This window comes from Mustela erminea, chromosome 11 (assembly GCF_009829155.1).
Source record: "Mustela erminea isolate mMusErm1 chromosome 11, mMusErm1.Pri, whole genome shotgun sequence".
In the NCBI taxonomy this organism is placed as follows: Eukaryota; Metazoa; Chordata; class Mammalia; order Carnivora; family Mustelidae; genus Mustela; species Mustela erminea.
This window is the reverse complement of record NC_045624.1, coordinates 93,604,747-93,625,719: the sequence shown is the minus strand read 5'-3', so window position 1 is coordinate 93,625,719 and position 20,973 is coordinate 93,604,747. Positions and strand designations below refer to the sequence as shown.

The following is a 20,973-nucleotide window of genomic DNA, read 5'->3' as shown; positions in this document are numbered from 1 at the left end:
GGACACAGAGCCCAGGCCAGCAAGGTCCCCGACTGCACGCAGCCGCACGGGGACGTAAGTTACAAACACAATGCACCTGGGAGACCCCAGAGCGTCCTGGGCAGCCCGGGGCTGGCACCACCCAGCACCACCTTGCCCTGGCCCCTCGGCCCTGTCCACCCACAGCAGGCATGCCACGCTCTCTCCTGCAGTCACCCTCCGCAAACGTGGGACTCGGAGGATCCCCCCGGCTGCTCTGTGCCCTGTCGCCCCCCCCAAAGTTGAGTAGAAGACACTCATTCCCCACCTCCAACCAGAGATGATTTTTAGCATGATGGCAGAAAGAGGACGGCTCCCCGTGGGAGGGAAAGGACCCAGCCATGGAGACGCAGTCATGAAGTACCAGGAGCAGGTAGCCTCTGGCAGGCCAGGTGACAGGTGGCAGAGATCCCTGGGTGTGACCGCCGCATCCCAGCAGGACAGGGTTCTGGAGAACCAGCAGCAGCCGGCTCCATTCTGCTCAGACCCTCACGGAGGAAGGTCATCAAGAGCTAGGCTGGCGAGAGGAGCAGGAGAAGGGCATGGAACTTGCCTGCCGGTTCTCTCCAGCCTCCCCCAGAGCCCAGCCCCACTGGTGGTCCCAGCAAGGAGCACTGGAGACCACAGCCCACATCTGAAAGACCGCCCTGGAACTGGACAGGGACAGCAGCCAGCGGGAGGCCTCGGCCCACTGCTCCACTGGAGGCCTCCATGACCAGGATCGGCCCTTCCCCTGAAAACCTGCCAGGTGGTCCCGAAATGCCCAGAAGGCCAGGCTGCCAGCACCTGCCGGCATCCCTCCATCGGCCCACAGCACCCCCCACCATCCGCCGCCAATTGAAAGCCTCAGAACTCTGACATTTTGGGGTTCTGGGGCGTCCCTCAGTGACTTTCTATCTAGAAAACCAGAGTGAGGACTTGTCAGCCCCAAGAGACAGCCTGTCTCCGAACACCCCGAAATAAACCAGGGAAGCCAGAAGCGATGACTCTTTACTCAGAGAAAGCACACACAGCACAGACAGAGCCAGCCAACGCGCAGCTCACGGGACCCCAGCCCAGAGGGGCCTGATTTACAAGGAGGCCTGCGCCGGGGGCACAGATGGGGGTCTCAGGCGGTGCCTGGCCACCAGGGGACCCAGGCCTGACTCTCAGTCTGCCGGGGTTTTCCGTCCTCAGGCCGTGTGTGGGCTCCCCGCCAGGAGGGCTCAGACACAGCGCAGCAAGATCCCACAGACCCCAAGCGCACATCTAGCTGAACCCCTGCCCGGATGTGAGCGGGCAGGCCAGGCCAGGGAGGGCCGGGGGCGCCAGAGGGGGTGGAGCCAGCCCGAGGGTGGAGCCAGGGTCAGCGCAGGAGACGGGGTCAGGGCAAGGAGTGGGGTCAGAACAGGTAGGGTCAGTGTAGGCAGAGGGGTCAGGGCAGGAGGGGCGGGTCAGGGTAGGAGGTGGGGTCAGGGTAGGAGGTGGGGTGAGGTCAGGGGGTGGGGCCAGGGCAGGAGATGGGGCCAGGGCAGGAGTGGAGTTGGGAGGCAGAGTCAGAGCCAGGCCGGCGGTGGGGTCGGGGGCAGGAGGCCCGGCGGCGGGGCCAGGCAGGGCTCTGCGAAGGAACCACCCGGACACCCAGCCTGGGCGGTGGGCACAGCAGCAGCGATTCGGGCTCTGGTCTTGGCACGTTTTCTTTCCCGGCCCAAGAAAGAGGAAGAGCCTGGGTGAGCAGCGTGAGTGCAGCGGGCTGTAGGGCCGGGTGGCGCCTGCCCACGACCGCCGGGTCCGGGTCCGGGTCCGGGTCCGGGTCCGGGGCGGCTCCCCAGTCCCCAGCCCGGCCTTCCCTCTCTCCAGGTGCGGCCCCTGCGACCGCCGGGCCTCACAGCAGCTGGTCAGGGCGCTTGCTGCGCCACACCACCAGGCCAGCCATGGCCACGGTCAGCAGAACCGGCACGGCGATGAGCGGGATGAGGACCTCGTCTGGGGGGTCCTCCCAGTGCGTCCTGTCCACGGTGCAGTTGGCGAAGAATTGCCGGTGCACGCCGCTGATGAAGCCCTGCGCCAGCGGGTTGGGCCAGTAGCAGCCCACCACATTGGTCTCCACCTCCGTGCAGTTGGTGAAGCTCTCATAGTACCTGCAAAGGCCAAGGGCGTGACAACCGGGCCCCCGCGTCCCCGTCAAGCGAGCCGTCACCCCGGAGAGAGGGGCTGGGGCCCAGTCCTGGGTGGCTCTGGACATTGAGGAAGGAAGCGCCCTCGCGACCCTGATAGCACGGCCCCTATGCCACATGCCGTCTGCTTCCCCAGAGGCTCCTGGGGCAAAGTGACCATCCCGCCGCCAAGCCTTTCCTCCCTTGGGCCAGAGTCGGACTCTGCTGTGCCTGAGCCGCCTCCCCCACACGCCCAACCATGCTCTGCACCGCTCTGCTGCATGCCTGCCACCAAGCTCCCTGCACCTGAAGCCCCAGGCCAGTGAGGTGACTTCTGCACACACCCTGGGCTCATCCAGCCCAGACCGCAGACCACCCATCTCAACCAAGAGCGGAGCTTCCGCGGCTGAGTTCTGTCCATGCTTCATGCCCACGACCAACTCCCTGGGAGTCCTGGTCCAGACGGGCCCAGTCTGCCCAGAGGACATATAGGGCCTGACCCCTTCCTTCAAGGCAGAGGGATGCATGACCCACAAGGCACTCATCATCAAAGATGCTCTGTGGACCCCAGGGGAGGGGTCTCCAAGGCCAAGGGCCAGCTGCCTCCTTTGCCAGGTCAGGAGAGGGCAGCCTCCGTCACACAGGACAGGCTCAAGCCCCCTCCCCCATGGGCCTCCCTGTCCGTGTCATCAAACCTCTGAAGGGCACACAGCATGCCACAGATGAGGTGCCACATCTGTCCAGGAGGTGGGCTCTGGACAGTTCAAACCACCGACCGGGGCTGCAGCCACGGGCACCCAGAGTCGGCCAAACAGCCACCTCGCCCTGAGCACAACGAGCAGCCTCTGGAGGTGGGAGCCTAGACTGGCGACCATCACCCAGGGTGCTCCGGGGAGAGGGCTGGACCGACACATGCCAGGGGGCACCGGCTCTGTCCACGGCCCGTGCCTTCCCACACCTGGCTGAGTGCCGCCTGCAGATCAGGAACAGGAGGCCCACGGGCTCCAGCCTCGGCTCACATGGGAACAAAGGCTGGGGCGAGGCAGGCCTGAGGCCCTGTGCCCCACGTCCTCCTTTCTGCACTGTCCTGGGGAACGTGGCCTGCCCTGAGCCATCAACAGGAAGGAGCTGCTTCCCGCACAGATGCTGTCTCCACCCAGCAAGGATGGGAAACGAAGGGCAGTGGATTCCCGCAGCCAGGCCCTCTGGGTGGCCAGCCCTCCTGGCACGGTTCTAGCGCGTTGGCTGGAATGCAGGTCACACACCGGGACCCCCCAGGTAAGGCCTACAAGGAGGAGCCCACACAGATGGATGAGAGCCAGGAGCAGAAGGGACGAGGTGAGTCACATCCAGAGCCTGGGATGTGCCCAGGTCAGGTCCACAGGAACCCCATCCTCCCAGACCCACCCCCTGTAACCCCGGTCTCAGTGACCTGCTACCCAGGAGAGGTCCAACCCAGCCTTTGCTTGAGGCAGCCCCCATCCCTGGAGTCTGACGAGAACCCCTGCTCTGACTCCCTTGCCTGCCAGAAGGCCCCCCACCACTCTCCCCAGGGCCAAGACTAGGCCAGATGAGGCTGGACCCAAGCGGACAAAGCCAGGAAAGGAAGCCACGCCCCCCAGAAGGCCGTGCACAACAGTGCAGACCGCCTTCCAGATTTCAGCCATGCTTCTTGGGTCCCTGAGCCTCAGTTTCCCCACCTGTAAGTGGGGTTCATAGTACCTCTCCAGGAGGATAACGGAGAGGATCAGGTAGTGCACCCACGTGTGTACCTGCACAGCGCTGAGCACAGCACCCGTCTCTGAGCATCGGCTCACGGAGGCGCATGCTGAGTGCCCAGGCCAGGTGCTTCTGGAGAATACTGGGGGCTAGCTGGGCCGACAAATGTTGCAAAGGCCACCACTCCCCAGCAGCCTGCCATTAGCACACAGCCCCACGCCCTGCAAACTCGCCAGCCCCAGGTCGGGCTGGAGACACAACCGAGGGGTTCTTCACAAGGAAGGCACTGTATGCGTGACATCGGGGAACCCAGGTCCCAAGACTCTGTTCTCCCCAGCGTCCCCTAGTGAGCGGGGGCCTCCCTGTGTCCCCCTTGAGTGTGGCCCCCAGAGCACCCTCCCTCCAGCTCCTGGGGCGCTGCACACACAGTTAAAGAAATGCAGCTCTAGCTCCGATGTCTGGGGGCTACGCAGCCCAGAAGCCCCCGGTCAGGTGCCCTCTCCCACCAGGCAGTCGCTTTTCCGACTCAGCTCCTGGATTTGCTTCAAGATTTGCTTCCTGCGTTGTTGCTCTTAGGCAATACAGCACGGCACTTGGAAACCTCGCTAGCAGCCACCCCTTAATGGGAGGAGGGAGTCTCCATCCTCAGCAAGCTGGCTGTGGGCCGAGGACAAGGGCAGTGACCTCAGACACGGATCACCGTGGGGACAGGCCCCCCGGCGCTCACTGCCCCTGGGACCCCTCGGCCCGCCCGCGGCTGCCACACCTGCCCACCCGCTCTCACGCTCTGTCTCTGCCCTCTGCCTCTGACTTCATCCTCTTCTGTGGTTTGCTCACTATCTGGGGGGCGGGGAGTGGTACCACCCCTGCACCCCGAGAAAGGGCGCCAGAGAAACATGAGGCGGGAGCTCTGCGTGTCTGACGCTGTTTCCATGATGACAGATTAGCGGGGAAAAGCATTCTAGAAATCTGAAACCCCAGCCCCCAGCCCCTCCTGGTTTCCAGGGCTGCGTGGGGCGTGTGAGGCCCCGAGTCCTCACGTGTGTCTAGCCCACTGTTGTCCCTCTGCACACATGCCTCTGCCCCTTCGTGGCCGTGCTGTTGTCCGGGGACTTGGTGCCGGGCACCGGGCAAGCTCTCGGGATCTGAACCTGAGCCCTACCTGGAAATGGCCCTGAGTTTCTCCCTGCGTCTCCCTGCCCACCTTCTAGAACTCCTGCCCCCAGGTCACCCGGCCTGTGGGCGGACTCGCAGCTCAGCCTTCCTGCCTTCGTCTTCCACTCTGTTCCCCCGCCCAGGACTCTCTCTGCGCCTGCCATGCTTCTTCTCTGCCTCACGATGCCTCTGAGGCACTGATATGGCCCTGGGGTGCCCCTCTCGCTGCACAAAGATCTCCAGATGCTGGTCCCCACCCTGCTGTCCCGCCAGAGCCCTTTAGGTAACATCCCAGTTCCACCTGGACGCTCACGACCACGACTGGGTGGGGTCAGGGCTGGCAGGGCTGTGGGTCTGGGGGAAGGGGTCGCCTGGAATTTCCCAGGCTCTGCTGGCCCCTCCGAGGGGGCCCCAGTGGCCCCAGCGGCCCCACGCCACACTAAGGATGGCTCACCCAAAGGGTTCCTCCCTGGGTGCAGTGGAAGGGGCAGTCGCTGTCCCCAGGCTCCCGGCTCTGCGGCCCGGGCCTCGCTCATGGGTATGAGAAAGTGCAGACCCTCCGTTCCAATGGCCCAGAGAACAAGCCTCAGGGACTCCCAAACCCAGGTCCCCTGCTCCCCATTTCCAATGCCTGTTCTAGGGGCTTCAGTGCCCAGCACCCCCAGCCGACAGTGGGTCTGGGGGTATGGTCCACACCCATGACCCCTGCGTGGACCAGACACAGCTGCTGTGGGGGAACTGTTCCTGAATGAAACAGTGAAACTTCTGCATCTGCCGGGAATGGGCAGGGAGGGCAGGGGAGGTCAGGTGGGGTGGGGGTGAGCAGGGAGGTCAGGTGGGGCGGGGGTGAGCAGGGAGGTCAGGTGTGGCGGGGCGGGCAGGGCGGCGGTGGTGAGCAGGGCTGGGGCACTCACACGATGAACTCGGACAGGTTGCAGCGCTTCCACGCGTCCAGCGTGCGCATCATGTCGGCAAAGGCCTTCCCACAGAGCGGCAGCTTCTCCAGCATGCGTGTCTCGTTGCAGCCCCCCGCCGGGGGACACCCACCTGGAGAGGGGACAGCCATGGGCATGACACAGCTGGGAACATGGTTTGCAAAGTGACCCTCGAGCCTCCTGCTGACGTCCCCCCACAGGCAGCTGGGGGCCCTCCCGCACAGCCCTGGCCTGGGCCAGGGAGGTGAAGCCTCTGCCTTAAAGGAGACACACGCAGCGGCGCCTCGATGGGACCCAGAGCGCAGGGACCTCCTGACATGGTGTGGGAGGGGGAAGGTGAGGGAGAGTGGCAGGCAGAGATGCGTGTCCTGGGGGTCCGGGAAGCCGAGAGCAGGTGGGCTTCCACATGCGGTGGGGGTGGGCAGCAAGTCCCACCCCCGGGGACGGGGTCAGGGACAGCAGAGTGGCCCCACAGCAGCACGAGTGGCGTGGGTGCCCGGAGCACACCCCCAGAAGGTCCTGAGAGTCTGCGGACCGTCTAGGACCACAGGGGCCCCAGCGGAGGCCCCCACGGGGGGGCGACACCGCCAGCCCTGTTGAGGCCGCCCCTCCATTCCAGGAGGCCCGGGACTGACGAGATGCAGGGACTCGTGTTCCAGAAGCAGGGCCAGGTCACTCCCCAGGTCTGGCGGGGGCCCCCCCAGGTATCCCAGCAGCCCCCCCTCCCTCCAATTCTGCCTCCAACACCACCATCCGTCCACTTCCACCTTCCCCCAGCTCATTTGCCCCCTGAGCAGCTCCCACCTTCAGGACGGGCCCACCCTTCCCCCCCAGACACCCCTCTTAATCTTCCTTCTCGTGGCCTCTGCTTTGGCTCCCACCACACAATTAAAAGAAAGCCTTGTGGTGTGTCCTGGTATAAGCGTGAATATGGGTGTGCTCACGTGTGTATGTGTGTGCACACAGCCCTACTGTGTGCATGTGTGTGTGCATATGTGTGTGGGGGGGTGTACATGTGCGTACACATCTGTGTGTGTTCTGGCAGAGAATGTTGTGTCACAGAACAAACCACAGAGAAGGAAACAAGAGAGAGGCCCACATCCAGAACTGGGCAGACCCGGGCTCACACCCAGCATCACTGGTCACCAGCTGACCTCAGTTTCCCCATCTGTAAACTAAGGGAAATGTGTCCTGCCTCACTCACAAGGGACCATAGGGACGGGCATCAGTCATGTGCCCACAGAGGCTCCTGTCTTTCCAATGTTGTTACTGCCGGTGTTTGACGTGGGTCTGCAGCTCCCTCGCTCCCCAAACCATCAGCACCTCATTGGTATTCCGAAAAGACTTTTCAAGAGAATGAATGAATGAACGAATGATCAGTTCCTGAGGGCAGCAGCAGATATTTCAGTCTGAGCCGCAAATATGCAGGAGAAATGCCCATCAACAAGAAATGGTAGGTTCTGACCCGCTGAGATCCTACACCGCAGGCCGGGTTGTCCCCAGGGCAGACCATAGAGTGCCCTGTGGGGAGGCCTGTGCCTGGCTCAGGGAGGGGCTTGCACCCCACAGGAGGTGGCCCTGTGACCCTAAGGACACTTCTGGGAACAAAAGGGAGACAAGAATGAAGAGGGCAAAGATGCGAGGAGTTTAAAAAAAATAAGTCCAAAAAAAGACCAGAAAAGAGAAGAGAAAAAGTTCTGATGACACGATGGGAGACATAAGCCAACCCACGCCAACAGTCAGATTGAGGGGCCCTGGCCAGCTCAGTCAGCGGAACGCGTGACTCTTGACCTCGGTGTTCGAGCCCCACAGTGGGTGCAGAGAGTACTCAAAAACACAATCTTTAAAAAAATAGATTTAAACACCCCAGTTAAGAAGCAAAGTTGTTGGGCGCCTGGGTGGCTCAGTGGGTTAAGCCTCTGCCTTCAACTCAGGTCATGATCTCAGGGTCCTGGGATCGAGTCCCACGTTGTGCCAGGCTCTCTGCTCAGCGGGGAACCTGCTTCCTCCTCTCTCTCTGCCTGCCTCTCTGCCTAGTTGTGATCTCTCTCTCTCTCTGTCAAATAAATAAATAAAATCTTAAAAAAAAAAAAAAAGAAGAAGAAGAAGAAGAAGAAGAAGCAAAGTTGTTAGCTGAGATGCAAAGACAGACCCCGCCACAGGCTGTTCACAGGAACCCTGCTTTAAACAAAGAACTGAAACACGTTCCAAGTAAGAGGGGGGAAAGCACACTGCTGCTGCTCCAAAGACAGGCAGCGCGGCTGTGTGCATACCGGGCCGCGAGTGTTTCAGGGAAAGAACATCACCAGAGATGAGGGGGTCTTTCACAGTGACCAACAGTTCAGTGCACCAAGAAGACGTAACCGTGCTAAACATGTACGCCCCCAATAACAGGACGTCAAAACACAGGAGGCAAAAGTGGGTAGAATCGCAAAGAACAAATGACAAATCCACAGTAACAGCTGCGGATTCCATACTCCCCTCTCCGTAATTTACAGAACAAACGAGTGGACAGAAACATCAGTGAGATCACAGAAATGAACCGTGAGGGAGCGCCGGCACAGACAGGAGGCTAGAGAGCCAGACTGCACTTTGCTTAGCTGGGGGGGGGGGGGGCACCCACGGGTCTTAGGAGTGAAGGGGCAGCAGTGAGGTTGGAAAGGTGGACCCTGAGCCGGACTGAGCAGGCCTCCCAGGGCACTTTGCAACCCCCTCGCACTCCCGCTGAACCCAGTCTCGGGAACTCCCTTGCACGTCCAGGCTGCCAGCAGCCAAGTCCCAAGCTGATGTTCCTTCAAGAGGAGCCTGGCCGTCTCCTCCACAGCGTCGGACCGATGTCCACAGAGTGGCCTGTCCTAAGTAAGCTCCCGCTCGTGGAAGCACTTAAAAAGACAGGGTCACCCCAAAGGGAAGGTCATCCACCTGCTCAGTAACACAGCGCATGGGGCGGGGGGGGCAAGCCCAAGCCACCTTGCCTGCAGAGATGCCCTCCCAGTGGTCTGTCGCACTGGCCTGAGCCGACACCCTCATGCTAATCCCATCCTCAGGTTGCCTGAGGAACGGTGTCCCTGCTCCCAACCCCCCAGCTTAAATGCCCAGGGTAAAAGCAACTTTCCCACAGGCAAATGCAGAGTCAAGTGAACCAGGGTGTGCTGTGGCCCCGCCTCGCCCCACCATCCTGCCCAGATGCGCTGCCCAGCTGCTGGCAGGAAGGCAGCCCTGGGTCCAGGGCCACATGGGCATGGGACCAATGACTCAGGAGCGCAGGCCCTTGGGGAGCCACATGGGGGCGGGGGAAAAATGATGAAGCCGGCCTGTGTTCCTTTCTCCCAACACTGCCCTATTCCGAAGGCACCTCTCTCTGCAGCTCCCCAACGGGCCCCCCACCAGAGGTACTAGAAGTCCACCCGCATTCTCCACACCCAGCCCTCAGTCCCATCCCTGGACCTGGCCTTGCCCTGATAGGGTCATCACAGCGTCCCATCTGAGTCTCCTGAGCTCCACCCACCTCTCACAAGGGCATAAACCACACAAATCCCGCACTGTCCCCTTCTCCTGGCTGCCACCACACCTTCTGGTGAAAACCCACCTTCTCCTAGACCGTCTACCTGATCTTACACCTGGACCTACACATCTGGACCCTCTGGACCCCCGGATTGGCAGCCCCTGGACCTGGACCCCCAGGAGCCCCGCAGCGCGCCTGAACCACCTGCTGTCAGCCCCCTAAGAGCCAGCACAGTGCTTCCTTCCTCTCGTTCTCCTCCCTCTGCCCCAGTCCCTCTCTCTTCTCACCCCTCCTCCTCCTTCCTGGACCAGAGTCTCCACCGGCAGTGCCAGCGCAGCAGGAGCCTGGCCAGGACTGGTGGAAAATGCTCCGTCAAGGACTGTGGGGTGGGGGTGGGGGGTGCCGTGAGGATGCCAGGCCAATGCCACCGCTGGGTCCGCACAACGCAGGCCCCGTGGGACAAGCCAGAAGTGTCCTGGTTGGGGGGCGGGGGAGAGGCATTCTAGCACCATCTCTGCCGCACGCCCCGCTCAAGCGCTCCAAGCAAAACCCCACACCCCAGCCAGTGTTAGAACAGCAGGTAAAGACGCAGATTCCTGACAACACCAAGAAAGTGGGCGGCTGCCACAGGCTGCCAGCTACATCAGGAAGGTCTCGGGAATGAAGCTGACACACAAAACTCCGTTGGTTCCACCAGGGAAACGAAGAAAATGTAGCGCTGGGCTCCTTTTGTCTCGGGGACTTCCAGACTCCAGGAGATGATAAACAACCAAACAGACGCATTTCCCAGAGAAAGGCCTCTTACAGGGGCATTTGGAAATGAAATACAGGAGCCTCTCATCCTTCCCCAGATGGAAATGAGGAGCAGCCACACGGGGCACTAGGCCATTGTTTCTGGAAGGCTCCACTCCTGCCCCTGAGTCTGGGCAGAGTCCTCCCACCCTGGACCTTGGTTTCTTATCTGTAAAACAAGGAGGAGGGTCAGAAGACCTTCGAGGCCCCTCTCGGCCAACCACCTGTGTCACCAGGCCAGGCTAGAGTATGAACAATCGGGGTGAGAACAGGTGAGCTCGCCACCCCGAGGTCCTGCGTGGTGGCGGGTGCCTCCGAATGGAAGTCTGGAATCCACCCCAAGAAACCTGAATTCACCTTCCTTGCCTGGCCTTCCACAGTCGGGCCCCAAGGAGCCTCTGTCAGCAGCCACCTCCAGAGCTCGGCCCCACTGGTGACACATGGTGTGGGACCATGAGCAGGTCTTGACTCTCCCTGCATCCCACTCAGCCAGCAGCCCCTTCCCAAGGCCCTCCCTCTGGCAGGACCAGCAGCGGCTGGTGCCCCACCCGGGCCAGAGTGCCCCACCCGCCGGAGGGAGACCGTGGAGCCACCGAGGGAGGACCAGATACTTCTGGTCTGCCTCTGGTCCTTCACAATCCCATGCTGGAGGCAGGCCAGGGGAGCCTCGGTCATCCTGGAAATGAGGCTAAGAGCTCCCTTCCCTTGAGGCACCCAATCTCCATTCCAGGTGCCTCGAAGGGGAGGCTTACTGAAATCCCAAGTCGGTATGCTCCCGATGTCCAGAAACCACCACATACCCTTCCCTTCAACACAAAAATCCACCTCCTAGGCTCTGACCCTGGACGGTGAGACGAAGCCCCACTTTCTCCACCCAGACATCTCCAGGGAAAGGGTGGCCCAGAAAGCGGGAAAGCCCTTTCCCACCTCCTCGCGGATTCCAAACCAGCAAAGCCGACCGCAGTTTCAAACAAGGTCAACTTTGCCTCTTATAGCCCGGGACATGGGCCAGCGAGGGCAAGGCTGGCCTTCCACAGGACCCAGGGGATAGTGACCCCTCCCAGAGGCCCTGAGCACCGGACCCCCAGGCCAGGGCTCCCCAGCTCCCCTCAGCAGGCTGCCCACCCAGCCTCTCCAGGGGAAGCCCTCCTCAAACACACACATGCCTCTTACTTGATCTTGGATCATCTCTTAAGTAAAATTTTTCAAAACAAGCTTTTCATTGGACCCATTCCCAATTCACAAACAAGGTATCTTCTAGAGCCCCACTTTCTTGCTGGAGGAGGGGCCTGGGAGCGAGGCCTCAAGAAGCCGGCGCCTTCCGGGTCCTGCAAGCCCCCGGGAACACGCGCGCACACACACGGAAGGGCTGTCCTCTGAGGACAAGGACAAGTGGAAAGGACCAGCCCTCTATGGGGTCTGGATTCCTCCCACCCAAGCCCTGAGCGTGGGGTGCGCAAGAGCTCCAGGACAGGGAGCTCACTACCTAACAGGGTACTGGGAGCCGAACCTGCGCTGTCTCTGCTTGCTCGCTTGCTCGCGCTGGCAGGCCATCCCCAGCCTGCTGGCAGCGAGACCCGAGACATCGCAGCTGCGAGGAGCAGGCGCGGCCCCCGCCCGCTGGCCGGACAGATCCTGTACGAGACCCCGCGCCTCCCTTCCCAGACCCTTTCCGTCGTCTCCGGATCCTCCGAGGACGGTGCACAGGACCCTCCCGCGGAGGCTGGGGACGGCGCCGGGGTCAAGCCTCGCCGCTTCGGAGCCGCGCGCGCCGGGCAGGCCGGGATCCGTGCAGCACAGGAGGCACGGCCCGGCGCGGGCGCGGGAGGTCAAAGCCCGCGCGGGTCCCCGCGGCCCCGGAGGAAGTCGGGGCGCCCCGGCACGAGACCCCGCGGCCCTTACCGCAGAGCAGCAGCAGCAGCAGCAGCCGAAACTGCGGGCGCCGCCGCTCTCGCGTCTCCATGGCCGGATGGCTGCGGCGCGCGGTCGGCTCCGTCGCGGCTGGGTGCGCGGGGGGCGCCGAGGGACGCGGCCGAGGGTGGGGCGGCGGAGAGCCCGCCCCTAGACTGCGCCCTCCCCCTCGGGGACGCGCCCACCCACAGGGGACACTCCTGCTTCCAGAGCGCGCGCCTGGCCGGGACGCGCCCTCCCGGGAAGCGCCCCACCTCCCCCAGGACTCGCCCCCTAGCCCGAGCGCACACCCTCAAGACAAGACCCCCATTCCCGGTGCAAGCCCCGGCCCTCCAGTTCCGGGGTGCTGCCGGCGGCGAGCGCGCGGTTGGCAGGCCGGGGGCGGGCCGGGGGGGAGGGGCGGCCTAGGGAGCGGGAAGAAGTGGGTGCGCGTGCGGGAGTGTGCCAGGAGGCGGGAAGCGGGCGGCCGAGGGCTGGGAAGGTGTCTGGGGCGGGATTGCTATGCGGCTCCGAGCCCAAGAGAGACCGGACAGGAGGGTGTGCGGGGGCGGCACCAGCCGGAGGAGAAGCGGGGCCGCGGAGGGGTGGAGCAGAGAGGGGCCACCAGAGTGAAGCAGCTGATCCCCGAGTCCCTATTGGCCCCAGGCCCCCCAAGATACTTCACTGTGCCTCTGTATCCCTCTGCACCTGAAGGGGATGGGGGCCTGGGCAGGTAGGGCGCCCTGGTGCGCACGCGCGCGCACACCACTACCTTTGCCTGGAAGCCCCAGTCCTCAGGCCCTGATCCCTGCCCAGTGACCTCTGGGAAACCTCAAAGGACAAAATCGGGGCCAGGAGAGTGACTGCGAACCGGGAAGATCTGACCGCAAGGGGCCTGAAGTGGGGGAGGGAGAGACGCGCATAGATCAGTTCCATCACCTTCAGCCCCTAGTGTGGATCCTGGTCCCAGCAGACCGCTGGTCACAGTGCCATTCCTGAGCCCCTTGGAAGGAGGAACCCTGTGTCCTCGGTACCCACAATCCAGCCTTGGGAGCGCATATTGATCTGAGGGCTCACAGAGCCAAGCCTGGAGGGCTGGGCTCCCCCCACCCCACCCACCCTCCCGGAATTGCTGTCTGCCTGTGCCCAGCCCAGAGGTAGGAGAAGGTGGACTCCCCACCTGGACAAGCCTTCAGCCTCTCTATGTGGCAGAGGTAGGGGGTAGTAACAACCCATGGGGTCACCCCGAAATCCAGGTGACAGTGGCAGTCACCACCACTGCTGGCCACATGAGTTGATCTGACCTTTCCCACATTAGTAAGGGATCGAAGCTTTCTGTGCCTTTTCTGGAAGAAGCCAGAATTATCTCAACAGAGACTTAGAGCTAATTGACATTGATCAGCCCCTTCCGGCCTGCCTTCCTCCAGAGGCGGTGGGGTGGGCAGGCACAGGAGCAGCCCAAGCCTTTGGCTCACCCAGAGGGGCCACGGGCTCAGCTCAGCTCTGTGCCAGCCACCCCCTCTCGAATGGCCTGTGCCCGCCCAGACAACGCAGGAACAAAGTGCGGGCGCCACCAGCATCCCTGGAGAGTGCAGACTTGCCAGTGCCCACGGCACTCACGGGAGGGGCTTGGCCAGACTCCCAAGACACCCTCACTCCCCACTCAGAGGGACTGGTCAGACAGCAGCCAGGAGTCTGTGCTAGCCTGGGGACTGTGGCTCCGTGGGCAGTCCTTGGCAATGAACAGCCTGGCCAGGCAGGGCTGCGGCGGTAACGGCCTGAGAGCCTGAGGGCCTTGTACACTCCACCTTGGACCCAGCTGAAGCTGCTCCCCCACCAAGAATGCCCTCCCCTCCCGCATTCTGAGGTCCAGTCAGCCCCCCAGGCCCAGGAGCTCCTGGGGCTTCATAGACCACCCCTTCTCCCCGCTAGAGGGAGTCGCTGTGAGCTCCTCCTGCGCTCTGGCTGGGCACTGAGCAAGAGCTTGCTGGTGCAGGGGGTTCACACAGCTCACGAGAAGGGGTGAGGACAAGTCCTTGCCCTTCCCCCTCATCCTGACTCCTTCCTGTCCTGGCACCCGCTGGGCACATGGACCCCTCCCCACCCCTGTACACAGCTACCTCCTCTGCCACAAGCTTGCCACTCCTCCCCTCACAGGTCGTCATAGACGGCCTCCACCCTGCCCAGATCCAGGCTGGCATTAGTGTTTGCAGGGACCCCTGGGTCATGGCAGAAGGACCGTTCGGGAAACTGCAATGCTAGGACAGACGAGATCGGCAACTCTTGCTCCTGGTTGGAGCAGCTTCGTCCTGGACAAGGAGCAGCCCTGTGGGCGACCGTGGGATGAGCGCCCCCCACGTTCCAGCCACTCAGACATCCGGGCTGGTGGGCACCTGGGTGGCCTGAACCCACCTTGAGCAGGCAGCCTCCCGGCGGAGCCAGGCACTCAGGCTAGTGAGAACTGGTGCGTGTCGGCGGTGTAAACTGTGGGTACACAGGTGCGGCGTGCCCAGGGCCAACAGAGGAGCTGTCCTGGTGGAGGGATGAGCTCGAGAGGGGAAGGGGGGAGGGAACACACCGGACGGGCTGGGTTAGGGTCCATGCTCATGACCGGGGGTGCTGGCTAACTCGGGGCTCCCTGAGGATGACGCATGGTGAACCCACAAGCAGTCGGAGAGACAGTAGCCTGGATCCCTCCCTCCAGCTCCTCTAGCCAAGCTGGCGTGGGATCCTAGGGAGGCCCCGCAGGCCAGCCACAGCCCTCAGGACTCAGGGCAGAGAGGACAGATCAGGCCCAGGGCGGGAGCGGCCCTGACGTCTGGTTCCTTCCCTGAGTTCACAAGCTGCCACCCTAGAAGAGCCAAACACAGGGTGCCTGGGTGGCTCAGTGGGTTAAAGCCTCTGCTTTCGGCTCATGGTCCCGGGGTCCTGGGATCAAGCCCCTCATGGGGCTCTCTGCTCAACGGGGAGCCTGCTTTACCCCGCCCTGCCTGCCTCTCTGCCTACTTGTGATCTCTGTCTGTCAAATAAATAAATAAAATCTTTAAAAAAAAAAAAAAAAAGAGCCAAACACTCTTTCCCAGGGCTATCTGCTCCCCCCCATAGAGAGGACCCGCAACTGCCTGTGGGCCAGCTGGAGCCCCAGGCCTTCTCCTCCACCTGTCCCTTCACAGAGGCACTGAGACTTGATTCTGCTGAGCGACCAGACCCCTTTGACTCCCCTGCGGCCCGCTCACTGGGGATACCCTCCCCCATGGACGCCCCTGCTGTTCCCCTCCTCCCCTGTACCTCTGGTTGGCAGCCTGGCCCCATGCAGTTCAGGGCTCAGCCAGGCAGTCAGTGGGCACCAGAGGGGGGCTTTGCTCTAGCTCTTGGCCATCTCTGCTCCAGAAGGTGGTGTCCCTGCACCCAGCCCGCCCTCCCCAGGTCCCTGGGACTCCTGCCCTGTCCAGGGGTCCAAGCCAGGAAGGCAGTCCAGCCCCCAAGGAAGAGAATGTCATGGTCACTTGAGTTTCTCACCTCTCCAGCTGCCCTCAGCTCAGCCCAGACCCCCTTGAGGACAGCCCGATCAGGTTTTATAGGAATCTACCCCAAGCTCCCCTAGAAATGATGGGCTTTCTCCTCCTCCAAGAGGCTGAAGAGAATCTCGGGCAAGAGATGGTGTCTGCCTCTCCCTTACAGCCCCCCGGGCCGGGCCGCCTCTCCATGTGGCAGGGCTCAGGTCATGATCTCTGGGTCCTGGGATGGGCTCTCTGCTCAGCGGGGAGTCTGCTTCTCCCTCTCCTCTCCCCCTCTTCCTTTCCCTGCAAGCGCTCTCTCTCTCTGACAAATAAATAAATAAAATCTTGAAGTTGCAGAAAATCACTGCCCTGCCTCATTCCCAGATTAAGGGTGAGGACTGAGGCCAAGGGGGCCACTCCATGCTGACATACATGGCACAGGGGGAGGGGAGTGGAGGTGGGGAGCACCAGGACGGCTAGGGCCAAGAGCAGCTCTCCTTCCCGACAGTGACAGCCCCGTGGGTCTCCCCCTGCTGCCCTGTGGCCCTGAGCAGGCAGCTTCTACAACAGGAGTGCAAGGCCATCAGTACCCCCTCCTCCAGCAGACCTGCAGACGGATCCCTGAAAGTCCTGTCCCCTCTTTTTACTCTTCCCAGGTGTAAGACTGAGCATGTGTTCTCACAAAGGAGGGGTCTCTCCAGGCTCCTGGACCCCAGGGCAGGTCCTCTGAGGAAGAAACAGGCACGGGTGAGTATGAGTCCCCTAGGTAAGACAAGTGCCTTCCCTGAGGCTCCCGGTGGCCCCAGGCCCTGCGGAGATAGCCGGGCCCTCGAGGGTGATCCTGAGTGGTCTTGCTCCCCTGCGAGTGGCCTGGCAGACCAGTCAAAGAACCGTCCCACTGTGTGTGCACAAGCGTAGGAGGGGCTGAAGTCCGGCAGTCTTGCTAATTCTGGGAGGTTCCCTGCAAAGCCCTGACCTGCGAGGCCACAGCAGCAGGCGGGTACATGGGTGCTTGGCTCCCTCTGCCGGCACACAGCCGGCCACTGCATCTTCTCCCCAGTGCCCTGCGGGACCATGCAAAGGGGAGTGGGGAAGGTCCCCCAGGCTCAGGGCTGGAGAGGGGGACCTGCAGCCACTTCCTAGCTGCCCCAGGACACAGGACTCAACTCTTTATGTCTTACCACGATCACTGTCATTATCATTGTTATTATAAAACGCACATAGCATTGCCATCCCCGTCCTCACCCGCTCTAAGCGCACACTTCAGGGGCATCAAGCACGTCCGCACTGGGGGCGGCCACCACCACGGTCCATCCCTACAACTTTCTCCCCGGCATTGTCCCCCGCAAGGGAGACACTAGCCCCCATCCCCTGCCCCCGCGCTGCTGCCCCCGTCTGCTCTCCGGCCCTGTGGATTGGACGCCTCCCAGCACCACCCAGAGCCGGAACCCTGCAGCGTGTCCTGTGCGCGGCTCCCTCCACTCGGCGTGGCGGCCTCTGGGGTCAGCCACGCGGGAGCGGGTCAGGGGCTCCTGCTTCTTCCAGGCTGGGGACGGACCACGGCGTTGCCAGGCCACGTTCTGTCTACTTGTTCATATGGTCACCCACTTCCCTTTTAAGTAAACAAGGCAAGTTCACCTTCCTTTGATTGCAATTTTGTAAAATCAATCAGAAATGTTTTGAGGAAAAGATGCTCCAATGTTAGCCCTGGTCATTTCTGGGTCTGGAGGGATCTGGAGGAATTCTTCTGCTCCATTCTATTTTCTCATTTTCCCTGCAGTGCCACAAGGGGCCCAGGGTGGGTTTTATGTCGTGTGTGTGTGTTGGGAATTTGCGGGAGCATGTGCGCATGCGTGTGTGTGTGTGTGTGTGTGTGTGTGTGTGTGTGTGGTACATGCGTGTGCCCATGTGCGCTTGTGACTCCTACGGCTCGCACCAGCCTCATGGACTTGGTGAATAGAAAAGGTGCACTTCGGGATGAGAAAGGGGGTCACCTGACCACTTCCTGTGCCCTGACCAGGCGGGGGTCTCTCCAGATCCTAAGGACAAGCAGATCACGCTGCTCACAGGAAGAACATGACCAATGGAGAGAAGAGCTCCGGAACTTGGGGGGTCTGGGCTGCGATCCTCCCGGCACAGCACCCCTGTCCCTGCAGGCATGTGGAGCACCATGGGTTCTGCAAGGTCAGGGTGCAGAGGCAGACATTCAGGTATGCACTCAGGGACGTGAACCGACCACCGCAGAGCCTAGTCACAAAGCCCATGGGGCGTCTGGGTGGCTCAGTGGGTTAAAGCCTCTGCCTTTGGCTCAGGTCATGATCTCAGGGTCCTGGGATCGAGCCCAGCATTGGGCTCTCTGCTCAGTGGGGAGCCTGCTTCCCTTCCTCTCTCTCTGCCTGCCTCTCTGCGTACTTGTGACCTCTGTCTGTCAAATAAATAAACAGAATCTTTAAAAAAAAAAAAAAAAATCAGGGCCCAGATCACAGGGAAGGTGGCTCTGGGGAAGGGGTGGGCAGCCGCGGGGTACAACTCCTTGGCTCTGGCAGTCACGCAGGGGAACCTCACTGTAAGCCTCATTTCCCAGTCTCTTGGGGTCTGCATGCAGTACCAGGTGCGGAGGAAATGTGGAGGTGAACAGGGCATGCCGCTAGGACCGGCTGGCCATGCTGGTACCTTGCAGGGGCCCAAGGCAGCCCTGGGCAGGAGCTCAGGAGCCTGGGAGGAAGGACTGACCCTGCCCTGAGCAAGCAGGAGCAGGAGGAAGACAAGGGCAGCTCCTCCTCCACGCAGGTCCCCCTCTGGTACCCCAGCTGCAGCCCTAAGGACCCCTCACTACCAGCTGCTGTTGATCCCAACAACTGCAACTCAGCAAACTTAAAACCCAGCTTCTCGTTGGCACACCTCCCCCGACTGCAAATGTTTGAGGGGTGCCATGCCCAGAACACCAGGGCATGCCCCACGATCGTGCAGAGGAGCTGGTGGCCCAGCAGGGCTGGTACAAGTGAGCTGGGACAGCCCAGAGATAGCAGAGAGACAGCGCACAGACAGCAAGAGACAGCCCAGAGACAGCACAAAGAGAGCCAGACAGCCAGAGATAGCACAGAGACGCCCCCAGAAGTACAGAAGTAGATGCCTGGAGGAAGCAGGCCCTTGGCCTCAGCGGCGGAGCATCTGGGAATTCAGGCTGTAACAGCGCTGGGTGAGCACATGCTGGGGCCGAAGGCTGAAGGCCAGGAGACGGACTGTCCCTAGCCAGTCCGCAGGCTCCACTTGGGGAGCACAGGTGACATCCCTGGTTTTTGTTTGTGTTTCCCCCATTCATAGAAGTAATACACATCATTTCAGGGAAAAACAGAAATGAAGCGAATCAAAAGGTAATAGACACCATCTCTTACAAACTTATTTTAGAAAGAAAGAATCTCCTTCGGCTGTGCAAACTGCTTTTTAATGTCTTAAACGAGATTCATGTAAAATTAAGTAACAGGGAAGATGCCAAAAGTTTTTTCACTTGATTTATTATGATCATTTACCACTTGGTAATTGTAAAACCCTTTTTTAAAGTTAGTACCTGATGATTGCAACAGAATCAAGAGATTCACAGGGTGGAAACAACACAGAGCAACAAAGTATAAAGTGGAGGAGGGGGAGGGGGAGGGGAAGAGAGGAGGGAGAGGAGGGAGAGGAGGGGTAGAAGAGGCAGGAGGGGGAGGAGGGAAAGAAGGAGGTTTGCCAGGTTTGGGAAGGGAGGAGTGGGAGGGAGATGAGGAGAAGGAGAGGAGAGGGAGGTACAGGAAGGGGAAAGGAGGAGGGGGAGGGAGAGGAGGAAGAGAAGGGAAGGGAGGAGAGGGAGAAGGGGGAGGAGAAGGGGGAGGAGGAAGAGAAGGGAAGGGAGGAGAGGGAGAAGGGGGAGGAGAAGGGGGAGGAGGAAGAGAAGGGAAGGGAGGAGAGGGAGAAGGGGGAGGAGAAGGGGGAGGGGAGGTGAAGGGGGAGGGGAGGAGGGGGAAGAGAAGATGCGCACTGGGCAAGTTGGCAGGGTGGTGTCTGTCCAGGTCGGCAGTCCGTCACCGCCAGGATGCGGGATGCACACGTGCCAGCCTGAGGCCATCGCATCTCTGACTAAGCATTGCCTGACCCTCTGTGCAGCCAGGTTCCCGTTGGCCCTTTGCAGGTGGCTCTGTCTCCCAGGAAACCATGCTACCCATGCTGGGGTTGGATCGCACTCTGTCCTGTGGATGGTTGTTCCGATGCAACATTGATCTGTTGCTGTAAGAGTTTATTACATGTCTTGGCTGATCAGTGTCCTTCCCTGAGGAATGAAGTCACCGTGGCAGGCTCACGAAATGATGTTTCTTGGCCAGGAGATAGAAACCTGATGCCACGGGATACAGAAGTTCTCTCCGGCGTCCCCAGCTGCGACACCTCCCTGGAGACACACTGACCTTCTGGTGCGCCCACCCCTCAGGTCTCCTTCCCTCCTGCTCGGAATTTCTACAGGGACGTCCAGCCACCACTGGGCCACCGTTTGCCGGACATGCGGGCGCTCACCGGCTCCTCACTAACCCCCCCACCCCAGCCTCGCCTAAATCTGAACCAGGGCGGGGCAGGACAATTTCAACAAACAATCAGTTAGGGAAGTTCTAAGGAGGTAGTTACTGTATTTGAATTGGACACTTTGTTTCGGACCCTGACTCCTGTGTCTTCCTCTCCACGCCTGTCCCCTTGCTGCAGACAGTGCACAATACCCCTCATGGGGCCTCTGCAGGGTCAGACAGCGCAACACTCCCCACGGCCATTGCGGGCTGCCTGGAGGGCTGTGCAGCTGGTATTGGCCTGGGTGGGAAGGGCAGCACAGACGCAGTGGTGTGAGATGCACACGACGAGGAGACTGAGGAAGACAGTCTGGCATGGGGAGCCACCCCCCCCCCCACTCAGGATCGGGCAGGGCAGAGCTGACCACGGGGGAGGGAGGACAGAGTGAACAAGGGGTGGGACATGGCCACGGAGACGCCCCCCCCTTCCTCGTGGGGGATTGGGCTCCTGGCTGAACACCCATAAATATTGCATGTTTCAGGGCGCCTGGGTGGCTCAGTGTGTTAAGCCTCGGCCTTTGACTCAGGTCATGATCTCAGAGTCCTGGGATAGAGCCCCACATTGGGCTCTCTGCTCAGCGGGGAGCCTGCTTCCTCCTCTCTCTCTCTGCCTGCCTCTCTGCCTACTTGTGATCTCTGTCTGTCAAATACATAAATAAAATATTTAAAAATATATATAATATTACATGTTTCCTGAAAAATCAAGTCAGCTTCAAACCTCCAACTCCAAAAGTG

General features: G+C 61.2%; 1 protein-coding gene across 1 annotated transcript; it reads right to left on the bottom strand.

Moving 5' to 3' along the window:
- Positions 1 to 990: 990 nt before the first annotated feature.
- RAMP3 (receptor activity modifying protein 3) lies at positions 991 to 12,466 on the bottom strand. The gene is made up of 3 exons (XM_032305000.1): positions 12,162 to 12,466; positions 5,942 to 6,074; positions 991 to 2,138 (listed from the first exon to the last, which is right to left on the bottom strand). The coding sequence occupies exons 1-3, from the start codon at positions 12,220 to 12,222 to the stop codon at positions 1,883 to 1,885; spliced, it is 450 nt and encodes a 149-aa protein (XP_032160891.1). The 5' UTR covers positions 12,223 to 12,466; the 3' UTR covers positions 991 to 1,882.
- Between the last annotated feature and the right edge of the window lie 8,507 nt (positions 12,467 to 20,973).

Coding starts and splice junctions, on each gene's coding strand:
- RAMP3 (XM_032305000.1), bottom strand. CDS start 12,222: ATGGAGACGCGAGAGCGGCGGCGCCCGCAGTTTCGGCTGCTGCTGCTG. Junction 6,075..12,161: donor GCTGCTGCTGCTGCTCTGCG/GTAAGGGCCGCG, acceptor TCCCCTCTCCAG/GTGGGTGTCCCCCGGCGGGG. Junction 2,139..5,941: donor AACCTGTCCGAGTTCATCGT/GTGAGTGCCCCA, acceptor TGGCCTTTGCAG/GTACTATGAGAGCTTCACCA.